This window comes from Siphateles boraxobius, unplaced genomic scaffold, assembly GCF_051911475.1.
Source record: "Siphateles boraxobius isolate OS27281-9 unplaced genomic scaffold, OSU_SipBor_1 29, whole genome shotgun sequence".
NCBI lineage: Eukaryota > Metazoa > Chordata > Actinopteri > Cypriniformes > Leuciscidae > Siphateles > Siphateles boraxobius.
The window spans coordinates 11486358-11502565 of NW_027508908.1; the positions used below are offsets into that span (position 1 = coordinate 11486358).

The following is a 16208-nucleotide window of genomic DNA, read 5'->3' on the forward strand; positions in this document are numbered from 1 at the left end:
GAGATCTTACAAAAAAATCATAGCTCTATCAAAATGTGCATCAGTTAACCTCACTTTCATGCAAAAGTACGGTACATGTGATGCATTCCGTCACTTACATCCCTATGATAGGAAGTATTCATTTTTTTCTCATGTTCACCAGACGTATTCTCGTATTGATTATTTCTTTCTGGACCATAAACTTCCTCCATATTTACAGGACTGTTCTTACCAAAGTATCATAATTTCTGATCATGCACCTATTATAATAGAGCTTAGGATTCCACACCAGCCCCCTAAATACTGTCCATAGCGTCTTAATTCGGGTCTCCTATCTGACATGGATTTTATTGAACTTGTTTCTTCTAATAATTGAGTTTTATGGATGTCAATACCACACCAGGCATGCCATACTCAACCATTTGGGAAAGCCTGAAATGATATTTGCGTGGTCTAATAATTTCTTATTCATCCCATAATAATAAAGAAAGGAAAGAAAAACTAATAGAAATATCCCACTCTATAGCGCGTATTGATAGCCAGTATTCTTCTGATCCCTCCCCTGGGCTTTTGAAGAGCGTCAGTTATTACAGGCAGAATACGATATATTATCAACCGAAGAGGCTGAAAAACTGATTCTGCGTGCTCAAGATAGGATTAATGAGCAAAGTGATAGAACAGGGAAGTTGTTTGCTCGGCAGATTCGTGAGACTGAAGTGATGTATGATTCCCCAACTTAAATTACAATCAGGAGCCATCACAGCAAACTATAAAGAAATAAATTCTGAATTCAAAAAGTTTTATATTGACTTATACTCCTCAGAATCCCCACCAGATGCTTTCACAATGAACACTTTCTTTAATGGAATTGAATTCACCACTATTAATAAACTGTCCTATGACTCCTTGGAGAAGGACATTCAGGTGGAGGAAATTGAAGAATCCATAGCATCCATGAAATCTGGTAAGGCCCCAGGGCCTGATGGATTTCCGTCCGAATTTTATAAAGTATTCTGTAAATTATTAAGCCCAATTTTACTTTAGTTTTTTTCAGAAAGTCTTCAGAATGGTTATTTGCCTGCGGGTCTCTACCAAGCGACTATTTCTCTGCTTTTAAAGAAAGACAAGAATCCACTTGAATGTGGTTCATATCGTCCCATCTCTTTGTTAAATTGTGACTATAAGATCTTAGCAAAACTGGAAAACTCTATGGGTCAAATAATCTCACATGACCAAACCGGATTTATTCGGGATAGATATTCTTTGGAATCTGTTGGAATCTGCCTCTTGTACTCCAGCAACTTTGACATCTTTATTATGTGTACCAATCCCCTATAAGCATACTACTTTAGTAAAAAAAAAAGGATTTGGTCTCAATTACGTTTGCGTTGGCCCTTTAGGACCCTTGTTCTACAGCGCCTGTTTTTTGTAATATATTACTTCCACCCTCTATGATGGATGGGGCTTTTAATATCTGGAGGGAAAATGGCCTATCTACAATTGATCAACTATACATAGACAACAATTTTGCATCCTTTACGCAACTCCAAGAAAGATTCGATCTACCCAATTCACATACATTTAGATACTTTCAGGTACGGAACTTTATTCGTAAGCAGTTTTCAAACTTTCCCTCTCTGCCATCTAAAAATATACTTAATAATAATAATAATACATTTTATTTATAACGCACTTTACATCAATTCAATGACCTCAAAGTGCTACAAATACAAAATAGAATAAAAACAGAAACATTAAAATAACACTTTTAGCCCTAAAAGGCTTTTCTAAAAAGATGGGTTTTAAGGCCTTTTTTAAAAGAGTCCACAGTCTGTGGGGCCCTTAGATGGATAGGGAGCGCATTCCACAGACTGGGTGCAACTGAACAGAAGGCACGGTCACCCATAGTACGAAGCCTTGTCCTCAAAGGCTGGAGGAGGTTGGCCTGTCCAGAGCGAAGATGGCGTGATGAGGAAAGGGGAGTGATGAGTTGTTTGAGATATAGGGGGGCAGTGCCATGGAGGCACTGATGGGACAAAAGGGAAACTTTGAATTCAATCCTGTACTGGACAGGAAGCCAATGGAGCGATTTGAGGATGGGTGTAATGTGGTGGTACTTCCGCACGCCCATCAGGATCCTAGCCGCACAGTTCTGGATGTACTGCAGCTGCTTGATGTTCTTGATTGGGATCCCGATAAGGAGTGCATTGCAATAGTCCAGCCTGGAGGAAACAAAGGCATGGACCAGTTTTTCGGCATCAGGGAAAGTGAGCATTGGGCGAAGTTTTGCAATGTTCCTAATATGAAAGAAAGATGTTTTACAAAGATGTATAATGTGGGCCTCAAAGGTCAAGTGAGGGTCCACTCTAACACCAAGGTTTGTGACTGAGGAAGAGAGGTGGATGTCATGACCAGAGAAGATGATGCTGGTGATGGTGGATGACCGGGTCTGGTGTGGAGTGCCAACAAGAATGGCTTCCGTTTTTAAGCTGTTGAGTTGCAGGAAGTTAGCCGCCATCCACGTCTTTATCTCCTCCAGGCAGGTGGAAAGTGTGGAAGGGGCTGCAGAGGGTTTTGGATTTGTCTTGATGTAAGTTTGGGTGTCATCAGCGTAGCAATGGAAAGATATTCCATGCCGGCTGATGACATGACCAAGGGGGAGCATGTACAGCGTGAAAAGGGTGGGGCCAAGGACAGATCCTTGAGCGACACCACAAGTGACAGAGTGTGTGTCCGATTTAGCAGCACCCAGGGATACATACTCAGTTCTGTCCGTGAGATATGATGTAAACCAGGCCAGAGCAGTATCAGAGAGTCCAATGGAGGAGTGAAGGCGGTGTAGAAGAAAATGGTGGTCCACGGTGTCAAATGCTGCGGTGAGATCGAGAAGGATGAGAAGTGATGGAGAGCCAGCATCAGCCGTCATCAGCAGGTCATTGGTGACCCTGACCAAGGCAGTTTCCGTACTGTGGCCAGAGCGAAAACCAGACTGGAACTTCTCATAAAGACTGTTTGTTATGAGATGATTGTGGAGCTGAGCAGAAACTACCTTTTCCAGCACCTTTGACAGGAAAGGGATGTTGGAGATGGGGCGGTAGTTTGCAGGTACTTCGGGGTCAAGGCAGGGCTTTTTGAGTATTGGCTTAATGACCGCAGTTTTCAGAGACTTAGGGACTTGGCCAGATTGGAGAGACTGATTGATGATTTTGGTGATCATTGGACTTATTGCAGAGGAATGACTTTTTATTAAAGCCTGAGGGAAAAGGATCCAGATCACAGGTGGAAGGCTTCATCTTCCTTAGAAGGTCTTCGATGTCATGCTGAGTGATATCAATAAAACAGCAAAGGAGCTGTGTAGTCCCAGATTGAGGGTCAGTGGATGTAACTGGGGGAACAGAGGGGCTAGGGAAAGAGGGGGCTGGTGCGAGGGAGCAGACACAGCGGGGGGCTGGAGGGCAGGGGAGCTGGAGAGAAGGGAACGAATTTTTTCAACTTTTGTTTTGAAGAAGGAGATGAAGGTATTGCAACGCTCCTGGAAGTTCTCTGAGTGTAGGGGGAACTGAGGTTTGAGGAGATGATTTATAGTTGAGAAAAGTTGCTTGGAGTTACCAGGGCTATTGTTGATTATATGATAGTAGAACTGGGACCGGGTGTCACTGAGGGACTTGCTGTAGGCCCTCTGATGTTCCCGGTACGCTAATTTGTGAACAGCAAGCCCTGAGTCCTTGAAACGCCGTCCAAGGACACGCCCTGTTCTCTTCTGCAGCCGCAGCTCCCTGGTGTACCAGGGGGCTGAGTGTTTGAAGGTGACGTTTCTGGACTTGACTGGGGCATGACGGTCCAGGAGAGTGCTAAGTGATAAATTGTAAAGATCCACAGATTCAATGACTGACAGGGGGTTAGCAGCAGAGAGATGACGGAGATCGGTAGTCAGGGTGACTGGATTGATGTTTTTAAGGTTCCTGAAACTGATTTGTCTGCTTGACTTACTGAGGGGGGACAGGATGGGAAGCTCCATTGAAATGGCCTCATGGTCAGTCATACCCAGATCGTGCACCAAGAGATTGCTGATGAAGGTGGAATTAGTGATCAGCAGATCAATCGTGTGGCCTCTGGAGTGTGTTGGGACATTGACGTGTTGAGTGAAAGGCATTCAAAAGAATAGTGGACAAGCTAGGACAGGGAGGACAACTCAGACTCTACCCGGTGCACAACGGCAAGACCACCACCGCGGCCAGTGGTGCGAGCCTTACTTAGGTAGGTATAGCCAGGGGGACAGGATTCATTTAGACTAGTGTAAACTTCTGGTTGTTGCCAGGTTTCAACTAGGCACATGAAGTGTATATGCTCATTGATGATGTGGTCATGAATAAAAGATGCCTTATTATTAAGGGATTGTACATTTAAAAGTTCAATTTTGACTGGAGATGCTGGGTTGAAGGTAGCAGAGTGTCTCTGAAGGGGCCCGAGTAGGCTGTGATCCACTCCACGTTTTATGTCCTGCTTGGAATGAAATAGCCTCTTGGTGGCAGCGCTCTGATGACGTGTCAGTTGTGCGACGGGCGTCCAGATTGATGGAATATGCTGCTCAGCCTGCTGGTGGTAAACAAAGCATCTGCGTACACTCCGATGGACATAACAGGAGCGACGCAAAATTCTGAGTTCTCTTATAATGGAGATGTTAAGTCCAGGAGTAAATGCAGAATTGAGTTTGTGGAGCTGTGAGGAGGAATAACTGAACGCCATGCCGAACAAAGACGAATGCCACCAAGCCTCGCTAACCGCTGGCCGACAAGGAAGCCTGTCTGCCGATAGCCGTCTTCGTGTGTCAGCGCTGATAGCCAGCCCCGTGCATGAGACCCACAAAAGGAAAACAGCCAGACACAGAAAGGCAGCCCAGACCACGAGCAGCCATAAAAAACAAAAACCTCCCACGGCGGGCTCCAGCCAAACCCGTGGAAGACTCGTGGAACTGACGACAGAGAATGTATAAACAATCCAAAAGACTCCAGTCGAACTCGTAAAAAACAGAAACAGAGGGCTTTTTTCAGGTTGGTCAAACTTTGATTGATATAAAAAAAAACAGTCCAAAGAGAGGACTAAGTCCCAGTGAGCAGCGGCAGCCAAACGCGCCTGCGTACGCTCAATGTTACTTGATAACATATTAGATCTCCATACTTCTTTGAAGGGGGTTATATCTAAAATATTTACTATAATCAATACAAAACAGTCCCCCTCAATTCCACCACTGAAGGCGCTCTGGGAGGAGGAACTGAATTTGACGCTGGAGGGAAATGCTTGGGATCTGATTTTTGCACGAATACAATCATCATCTATAAATGCTAGGCACACCCTCATTCAATTTAAGGTAGTGCACAGGGTCCATTGGTCCAGAGTTAAACTAAGCAGAATATTCCCAGATCTTGACCCAACCTGCATCCGCTGTTTAACTGAACCAGCTACGTTATCACATTCTTTCTGGTCTTGTCCGAGATTGTCTAATTTTTGAGGGAAAATCTTTGGATGCTTTTCTGTTATTTTTTCTTTAACAATAGACCCCAACCCGTTAACAGTACTATTTGGTATCTTGCCAGAACCTGTTCATCTAAACACATGGCAGGCTGACAGTGTAGCCTTTGGAACTCTACTGGCCAGGCGACTTATTCTCATGAATTGGAAGGCAACAGCTCCCCCTCTTATCGCAAACGGGTTTTTGACCTTTTGCATGCTCTTGGGATGGAAAAGATTCGGTTCGCAATGAAACAACAGCCAAAATTATTTCTGAAAGTCTGGGGCCCATTTTTGGAGTACTTTAAAGAGACAACAATTACATAATTTGTGGTGATTTGCTTTAACCCTTTAACTTTTTTTTATTTATTTTTTTTATTACAAAACATAAAATTTAAATTCCTATTTGATTTTTTTTTGTGTGTGTGTGTGTGTGTGTGTGTGTGTGTGTGTGTATGTGTGCATATAATTATGTTTGTCTTCATTTTCATAATCTGAATCAATGTATGTTACATCACAAGTGTATATGTATCTATATTACTTACACTATATTACATGTTATTGTTACTCTCTGTAAGACCCAAGATGAAGCTGATAAAAAAATAAAAAATAATAAATGATATTAATTAACTATGTATTTGATTATTCTTTCTTACCAGGTTATTCAAAAAGTCTATCACAATCAATCATAACAATATATACAATCATAGATGATTCACAAATAATCACATTAATTTAGAAAACATTAAGCGATAAAATTTCAAATTGGATCCTGTAGGTGATTCTTGCACCCAGAAACACAACAAGCCGAATCTAGCCGAATCTGTGCTGGTTTGTATTGGCCGCCTGTTTTGCCTCCAGCTAACGCCGTGACGTAATTGTGACGTCGGCGCAAAAGGGGTCTATAGAGGGTTTTCACTACACGTCATCTATCCGGAAGTCAGCCATTTTGGAGGCACTCATAGATATAAACACTAGATGTCGCCTTGGCTACGGCAGTTCATTGGAACGAATGGATCAATAGAGCCGCCATCTTGAAACGGGAACCCCTCATGGGGTTCGTCAATGTAGGAAAAGGTCTAACGGAAATAATAGGCTTGTTTGAGATGTGCCCTGCCTCGCCTTAAATGTAGTCGAGAGTAGGCGGCTGCAGTGAGGGGAGGAGTGAAAAAAGGCCACGCAAGCCGGACAGTTCTCGCTTCTCGCATTGGATATGACACCTGCGAGATCAATGATGGATATCTCGGGATTCACGCTCGTGCACAGTATTGCTAATAAACTGGATGTAATTTACGTTCTGTTGCTTTTATATGAAAATAAATATAATGAACAAGACACCCAAAGTACTTGTTATTTAATTCCATTCCAAATAAGTGTTTATCAATATTTTTTTCTTTAATACAGACATAGGCTATGTGTTTTTTTATATATATATAATAAAATGACATTGCATAACCCATAGAGATCGCACTGTCCGAGAGTTTGGGAATATTCACACATAACATACACATAAAACATGATATCCGAGTTTTAAAATCAAACATTTTAAAAGAGAACAATACATCACGGTTGTTTAAACCAATCAACATTAAGCTGTGACGTCAGCAAGTCGTTTCCCATCATGCTCTTGATCAGCGCAGTCGGTGGAGAGCAACTGCGCGCGACTGCAGAATCCGACACGTGCGCCTTGCGCTCGCGAGAGCTTTTTGACACGCGTCAGCATGACATCAGAGCAAGGCGGACCGCTCTCGGACACATTTCTAACCGACATGCATTACGCGCTGATCACCGGTGATCGGTTCTGCGCAGATTTTGCTCATCTCAAACAAGCCTAAAATCACCATAAATCGTCATGAATGCGATTTTCTAGTTGTTTTGGTTCGTTCCAACGGTCAGACATGTTTTTATTATAGAGTCCAGAGAAATTTTTAAAAAATTACAAAATTTCACAATCTTGTGAAATGTAATCCCTTGCTGTCTGGTTTTAAGATTTCGTTCGTGTAAACATCCATACGCAGCACAAAAAGTCCGGCATTATCCATGAATTCAGTGTTACCTAGCTACTTCCTATGACAAGACCCCTGTTCCAAGATGGCGGCGGTTTTGACGCATGTTTAGAACCCCAAGGCGACATCTAGTGTTTATATCTATGGGAGGCACTGAACGTAAACACAAGGGGGTAATCCACCAGCCGGAAACTGAAGCCTCGCGGGGGCCGCCATTGTAGAAGAACTTCACCTGCTGTTAGCATTCCATTGACTCCCATTCATTTTGGCGTCACTTTGACAGCGAATAACTTTACATCTGAGGCGTCCAAAGACTTCATTTGTCCATTATTTATTTCTAAAGAAACACGACAATCTATAAAAGGCTCAATTACTTTGTATCTTATGTTATGGCCCAGTAGAAGCTGTTTTTGTAAAAATAGGCTAACGATTGCATCATAACCACGCGACTTTCTGTCACGCAATAGAGACATTACCATACAGACAGGAGGAGAAGCTCGCAGGCAATCTTTTACTGTCTATGAGGCAATCGGGGGGACATAGAGGCATAAAGTCAAGGGATAAAATATTTCAACAACGTTTTTGAGGAATTAGGTGATTCAGATTTGTCTTGGCACAGCTACTAGAAGATTTGCAACTGTCAGTTCTCTTACGAGAGTATCCCTCGTACTGCGTAATATCTTACGCTATGGGGAAAACCTCTTTTCCACGAGATATTGAAGCTAAAAATTATCCTTAATTTTGAATTAATGTAAAACGCTGTGCAGCAGTATGCAGATATAGGCAGGACGGCTCGCGTGCCTATTGGCTGCCCTGCGGCAACAGCAGCAGCCTATCGAGAGAGGTGCTGCGTAACACCATCCTATGGGGGCATTTCGCGCCCATTTCGTTACGTCCCGCCAGAAAAGGCGCAATCTCGCCCTATAAATATAGCTCGATAAGGCTGGTACACTGATTTTTCATCTCTTCAGCGAAGCATCACGCATCGCTGGATCCGGAGTGAGAAGCAACGCCGTCTGAGGACAAGCACACAGCGGGACGAGCCTTTGTGTCTGAAGTCGCTGGCACCGCCGCCTTTAGCCGCCGTACCTGCTACGCTTTCCGGCGTTATATCCTTTCAATTACTGTGTGTGTGTGTTCGCCGCTGCGACGCACATTTTTTCACTGTCTCTCTCTCTGCTAAAAGAGCTGCGTCTTTTTCAAGATGCAAAGATCCTGCGACTCGTGCCGAGCCACACTCAGCGACGGGGACCGTCATGTCATCTGCGTTTCCTGCCTGGGTGAGGATCATGCGGCTCTCGCTCTCGTCGACGGCGGATGCCCTCACTGTGAGCTACTGCCTATGGTGACTCTGAGGACTCGCCTGGCATCCTTCTCAGAGCCTGCACTTCAGCCCGCCGTAGCGCCGCGCCGTAAAAAGCGCCGTGCCCAGCGCGGCCCCGAGCCTTCTCCTGCCCGCCAAAGCTCGCCGGTTCGCCCGCCAGCTTCGCCGGCATCGCTCGAGTCCCTCCCCGACGGACAGCGGCTGCCGTCCGCCGCCGCTTACACCATTGAGGTCGACGAAACAACCGAGGTCTGTTCTCTCCTGGCATCAGATAGTGAGGAATGGGCGTCGCGAGGTGGACCTCCCCCCTGCTAGCCGCGAGCCTTCTGGAAAACGAGCCGGCATTGAATCAGAGCTGATGCGTCTGCTCTCTCAAGCCGTCGACAACCTCGGCATCGACTGGGAGGCGCCCGCGCAGCCTGCGTGCAACCGACTGGACGGATGCTTCCTCAAAAAGGACCACTCGCCGTCACAATCCAGGCCCGCGCCTTTTCTTCCTGAGCTTCACGAAGAAGGCGCGAGGTCCTGGGGCGCCCCCCTCTCGGCCAGGGTGCGTACCTCTGTCTCGGCTGCATTCTCCACTGTGGACGGTGCGAAAGACAGAGGATACCTTTCTCTTGCCCCAGTGGAAGCATGGTAGCTTCCCATCTCTGCCCGCCCTCTGCTGGACGGCGAGCGCAGCCGACGCAACCGTCTAAAGCCTGCCGAGTGACGTCAACCATGCACGGTCGCGCTTACACCGCCGTCGGGCAAGCCGCGTCAGCTTTACACACAATGGCCATCTTGCAGATCTTCCAGGCCGACCTTCTCCGAAAAATGGACGAGGAAGGCGCTGAATCGATCAGCGTTGCAGATTTGCGGAGCGCTACAGACCTGGCTCTACGCGCCGCAAAATCAGCTGCACAGGTCATTGGGCGGAATATGGCCTCTCTCACGGTGGCTGAGAGACATCTGTGGTTGACGCTGTCTGAAATGACTGAAGCGGAGCGCTCTGTATTCCTCGACGCGCCCATTTCGTCAGCTGGCCTCTTCGGATCTGCCGTGAAAGATTTCGCGGACAGATTCCAGGAAGTTCAAAAGACATCACAGGCGATGAAGCACTTCCTCCCGAAGCGCTCTAGTTCCGCAGTAGGTTGCTCTAAACAGCCGCCTGCCCGGGGCTCCCAGCCTCAACCCACACAACCCGCCGCCGCTGCTTCTCAACGCCGCCAGGCCCGAGAACAAAGACCGCTCTCTCGCTCTGCTGGACGCCGCCCCCCTCAGCGCGGGCCCCGGCCGAGGATTGAAATCAAGCCCGAGGTCTCAAAGCCTTCCTGGCCAATCTGGGAAGATAAATGGCCAGTCACTGGGGAAGAACGACCTAGTCGTGCGATTCCTCAAGGGAGCTCGGAGGCTGAACCCTCCTAGACCTCCTTCAGTCCCGGTTTGGGACCTTTCTACGGTTTTGGAAGCCATGAAAGGTGCCCCGTTCGAGCCAATCCATTTGTCAGACATGAAGCATCTGTCTTTCAAAACGGTGTTTCTTTTGGCTCTCGCTTCAGTGAAGCGCATAGGGGACTTACAAGCGCTTTCTGTAAGTGCGTCATGTATGGAGTTTGGGCCTAATGACTCAAAAGTCATACTCAAACCAAGGCACGGGTACGTGCCCAAATCCCTCAACACACCGTTCAGGGCCCAGGTTATTTCCCTGTGCGCTCTCTCGGCTCATGATGAGGAGGAGGATGCGAGTCTCCTTTGCCCTGTCAGGGCACTGAGAGCTTATGTGTCCCGCTCGTCTGCCTTCAGACAGACCGAGCAGCTCTTCGTTTTGTTTGGCGGACGCTCCAAGGGACTGGCCGCATCAAAACCGAGCCTATCCAGATGGATAGTCGACGCCATAGCACTGGCTTACACTTCTAAGGGCCTGCAGTGTCCTTTGGGTGTCAGAGCGCACTCCACGAGAGGCGTTGCCTCGTCGTGGGTGTGGTATAGTGGGGTTACCTTGCAGGATATCTGTACGGCTGCGGGCTGGGCCTCGCCGTCTACATTTATAAGGTTTTATAACCTAGAGGTTCCCGCCTTACAAGCCAAGATTCTGTCGGTATAGAATTCAGTGCTATCTGCCCCGCTGTGCCGGCCCAGATGCTGAGTTTTGCTTATGTATCGCTCACTGAGCGATAAAACGGCTCTATGGGTGTTGAATAACCCGTACTATTACCCAGTTCAGGCTGAACACGTTCACCCTGCATGTGTCAAACACTATTAACATAACTAGCTCCTATAGGATGCTATTTCATGGGGAATGATGCTTGCAGCCTCTCTTCTCCGACTCTCTGTGAGTCAATGGTGATTATGGACTACATGAGCCCCAGGCTACTGCCCTTGGGACCTTGGTGTCGGATCCCAGTACGCACGGCGTATTGCATTGTGTTCCCCATAGCGTAAGATATTACACAGTACGAGAGATACTCTCGTAAGAGAACGTACTCGGTTACTAACGTAACCTCGGTTCTCTCTAGAGAGGGAACGAGAACTGCGTATCTTGCCGTGCATACACAGCTCTGGTTTGCTTCGGCGATGAAAACCAGTGTACCAGCCTTATCGAGCTATATTTATAGGGCGAGATTGCGCCTTTTCTGGCGGGACGTGACGAAATGGGCTCGAAATGCCCCCATAGGATGATGTCACGCAGTGCCTCTCTCGATAGGCTGCTGCTGTTGCCGCAGGGCAGCCAATAGGCACGCGAGCCGTCCTGCCTATATCTGCATACTGCTGCACAGCGTTTTACATTAATTCAAAATTAAGTATAATTTTTAGCTTCAATATCTCGTGGAAAAGAGGTTTTCCCCATAGCGTAAGATATTACGCAGTACTCGTTCCCTCTCTAGAGAGAACCGAGGTTACGTTAGTAACCGAGTACGACTGTCGTCAAGCTCAGTTTGAGCCTGCGCAGTCGCTCAGCCATCAGGCAGGAAGTGCAATAATCGGGCTTCAGTCTTCTCCGTTGAAATCAATTGGGTCGCTGTGTCCATTTCTTTTACTGTCTATGCGTAAACAATGCCACTGAACTGAATGGACTTGCATATTTAGCTTATTATTGCTGATGAAAAATGGTCGTGTTTTGGTCTGTAGGCCAACTAATCGGTCGCACCGGGAAAAAACAATTTGAGTTCTATAGACTGCCAAAAGTCCAAAAACCGGATCTAAGAAGGCGTTTGTGGTTGAGGGAGGCACAGCATTAGCCACATGTGTAAATGAAGCGTTGACTATGGCTAAAATGTTGACGTAAAGTAGTTAACTATGGCTACATTCACACTGTCAGGCCAAATCCGATTATCTTTGTATCCGATTGGAATCTGATCTAAAATGATGTCCACACTGTGTATCGCAACTGTTCAGATCCGAGTTGTGTGTTCATGCAGCTCTTTAGCAGTATGGCAATGACGTTGTGTTGATGGAGGGGTTTGCATTTGCAATGGAGATGTTGTCTTATTTAAATTTTACAACATGGAAATGTGTAGCCGCGCTGGACTACTGCGTCTTGAGCTGCAGAACTGTAGGAGGCTGGTATGCACAGGAATCCGCCCTCTTATCTGCGCCGGTTTCAAAAATAATACTTTTCTGCTTGTCCGGCACTTTGCAACAACACAGCCTGCTTTCGGCAGCACCATGTTCCCTATAACAACGTCTGACGTTTACATTTTACGTGGCGTGAGAAAGTCACATACCACGCGAAAACCGATCAGAGCGTTCAGACTGAAGTGGATTTCCTGATATGTGATTTGAATAGGATTTCAAACCACATATGGATGTAGCTTGGAACGGATTTCATGTGCTTTTTTTGGACTGACAATCTGAACGTAGCCTATATCGGGGATAGGAAATAGTAGGAAGAATAGCAGTAAGGGCTAGCTCAGCTAGCTCGTTCGGATCTTTACCACATTTTAACTTTAATGTATTTTGAAAGTATACTTTCAATGCATTTTTACAATGATCATTTCCAGCACACAGTCAGTCAGTTGTTTATAAAAAATATATTTTTAATAAAGTGATACACTTTTAAAAAATAAACTAAATGTTCACTTCAAGTATATATTTATAAAATATATTCTTAGAAAATAAACTAAAGTACAATTATATTATATTCATATATTAAGTGTGTTAAAAGTGGTGTTGTGAAAATAGGTAAAAGCATGATGCTAATATAGGCTACTTTTAATATACTGTATTTAAAGAGAGAACAATTTGTGTTAGTATATTTGCAATGTACTATTGAAAAAGGGAATATATTTCAAATACAATAAAGTATATATTTTTTTCACTTAGGTAGAGTTAAAAAATCTAGCTTCATTTTATGTAGAAATGGTACATCGCCCTGTTACTGACCTCGTAAATATGAAATTTTCAGAAGTACTTAAATGTTAAATTTTTTTAATTCGCAAAAGAAGAGCTCAAAGAGCGGTGTAAATGTAAGGTATGTGTACCGAAGAAAGGCTTGGTTGCCTGTGGCCAATCGGATGTCTTGCAGCAGTTCCATAGTAGCGTTGATGGCCATTTCAGCGGCACGCTGGTGAAGGAAGCCATGACTTGAGCTGATGTCATCCTTGTTGATACCTCCGGTGGGGTCTCTATAACTGGTCCTGTCAAGAAAGCCGCCATGGCTACACTTGCCTGAGAGAAAATTATGTCAGAATATATAGATTTGTAGTTCCAATTTCAAACATCCTGTGGACTGTGATGACAGGCCTATACAGAGGAGTTTTAATTGATAGGCAGATCAACACTACACATGGGATGCTAAGCTTCCTTACCCACAGGTTTTGCAGAGAAGACTGAAGTACTGAAATATCCTGAGGTTAGTTTCTTATGCAGCAATATTTCTGGGAGAATGTTATCACTACAGTCTTGCCCAGTGCAGCTTTTGCATGTTGGTGTGCTGCGGTCTGTATACAGATAAAAGATAAGAATGTGAAACTAGTTTCTAAACTCTCGGGAAATTGTAGAATGAGGGTAATTGTATTTTGTCATACCTGCTAGATTGTTGAGTTGAAGCTCACGTCTGATCAGGGGGCTGAAAGGAGCAGTGCTTCCCAGTTCCACCCAGTTACTGTGGCTATAGAAATCCTGCACACAAACATTGCAAATCAAATATTACAAATAATAATGTACAAAGTTCTAAAAGTATGTATACACTTTGTGGTTGTCAAACATAGTGTAACATGTGCATACAGTTCATTTGCGGTGGTAAAACTAAACATGTTGACTGAAAAAGTTGTCATGTTAGCAGATGTTACTTGGTTTAACTTTGCTTGCAATGAAATTCAAATATTTTCATTCAAACATGTTCAAATACTCTTAGTTAGGTAAAAAAAAAAGGAAAAGAAATTGAATGGTCATTTTAAAATGCTTAATTTTTAATTATTTTTAAATTACCTTAATTTTACCATGAAGTCCCATTGAGATTGATGATACAACTAGGGTTCAACTTGCCAACTTCAATAAAGAAAATGAGGGACAATCGTTGTTTTTTATAGGAAAATACTGGACACTCAAAATATTTGTAGCTACTGTAGGCTACCTCACAGTGTAGTCTATGTCATTTCAGTGTCTGCAGTTAAGTATGTGTATAAAGGGTTCTCAGACATAAACACATTGTTTTGCTTTGAAAAACCAATTTATGTACAATTAATTCTAAAAAGAATTGTATTAATGTCATAAAAAAGTCATGGTACACACAAAAACCATCGTTCAAAAGAAAACCATTTATCTGAAATAGAAAGCTTCTGTAACATTATACACTACTATTTTCAAAAGTTTGGGGTCATTAAGAATTTTTATTTATTTAACGAAATTAAGAAAGTAATAGCCTACTTTTATTCAGCAAGGATGCATTCAATTGATCAAAAGTGACAGCGATTTATAATGTTACAAAATCTTCCTATTTCAGAAAACTCTGAAACTTTCTATTCATCAAAGAATCCTGGAGAGAGAAAAAAAAGTTTTCTACAATGATAATAAGACTGTAAAACTAGTTGAGGAACGAACACTCCTCGAGTGGACAAAGGACCCTGCTGAAAATTACAATTTGAACTCACTCTCGTGCACCATTCGAGACGCAAGGAATAACAAGTTAATGTAGGCTATATGAGAAAATGTATTGAATTTAATCAAAAATACTTTGCTGCGAGAGAAGACAGTAACACGTAGAGACTTTCCGTACTGGTCAGATATCAGATGCAGAAACAATGATTTTTCCCAAAAGAATGATTTATAGGCTATTATTGATTGGATTATAACAGGTGTTGGTGATCATTGGGATTGGGGGTTTGGCTCTCGCTATCTCCCTCTCTGCCGTGCGTGCGCTACACTGTTTGGAGCTCGTAAGCTTTAGATTCCGGGATATTTGAACTAATTTGCGGGCACGGGGAGCCGCTATCAATATGCGGGAGACTCCTGGAACTTGGGACTTGGGATGTCTGGTAATGCAAATATATATCTGGTATAAAGCCAGCATGAAAAAAAAAAAAAAGATCAGACCACCCTACTATAATCTCCATTTATAAAGTAGGCTACGTACCTGTAGAGTATGACATACAGCCCCCAGTGTTATTCGACCAGAGATATAGCTCCCCTGCTGCACATTGGCCTTCACTGCAGCCAGGCCACTAGTGATGAGGTCCCGGCCCTCAACGAAAGCCTCATTATCTATGTGACGAGCCGCACTCAGAGCAAACGTTGCATCTATGGCCGCATTGCTTAAGTACATCTCTGTTATTGCTGAATAAAAACCCAGTGAAGAGATGGCAGAAGATAAATCAGGATGTGTTGCGCAGGCTTGTTGAACAGCTGATACAGTCAATCTGTTGTTTATCTGGAGGTGAGGTGTAGAAAGAGGAGAATATTATTATTATTAAAAAAAATAAGTCAAATTACCTCTGTTTTTCAGTTGTCTATTCGGGTTTCAAGTCAGTGTAGCATAACTTGAGACGCAACTTTAAAAAAAAAACGCATTTTAAAAATTCACATTTGTGACCCTGGATGACAAAACCAGTCATATGGGTCATTTTTTTTAAAATTGAGATTTATACATCACATGAAATCTGAATAAATAAGCTTTCCATTGATGTATGGTTTGTTAGGATAGGAAAATATTTGGCCGAGATACAACTATTTGAAAATCTGGAATCTGAGGGTGCAAAAAATCGAAACATTGAGAAAATCGCCTTTAAAATTGTCCATTTATGTTCGCGATTGTGCTGCATTCACTCACAAAAATAAATGTTTTATACATTTATGGTAGGATATTTACAAAATATTTTCATGGAACATGATCTTTACTTAATATCCTTATGATTTTTGGCATAAAAGAAAAATTGATAATTTTGACCTAAATTTTCCCTCTGTTCCCATCC

At 43.9% G+C, this 16208-nt stretch overlaps 1 protein-coding gene across 1 annotated transcript in view; it reads right to left on the reverse strand.

The window, feature by feature from the left end:
* The window catches only part of vwa10.2 (von Willebrand factor A domain containing 10, tandem duplicate 2), a 34752-nt gene that overhangs the window by 17925 nt on the left and 619 nt on the right, over positions 1-16208 (reverse strand). Inside the window, exons 3-6 of the mRNA XM_077246580.1 lie at positions 15374-15667; positions 13827-13920; positions 13608-13739; positions 13281-13467 (exon numbers count right to left, since the gene is read on the reverse strand). Coding sequence (XP_077102695.1) covers positions 13281-13467; positions 13608-13739; positions 13827-13920; positions 15374-15667 — 707 coding nt within the window. The remainder of the gene's footprint in view (positions 1-13280; positions 13468-13607; positions 13740-13826; positions 13921-15373; positions 15668-16208) is intronic.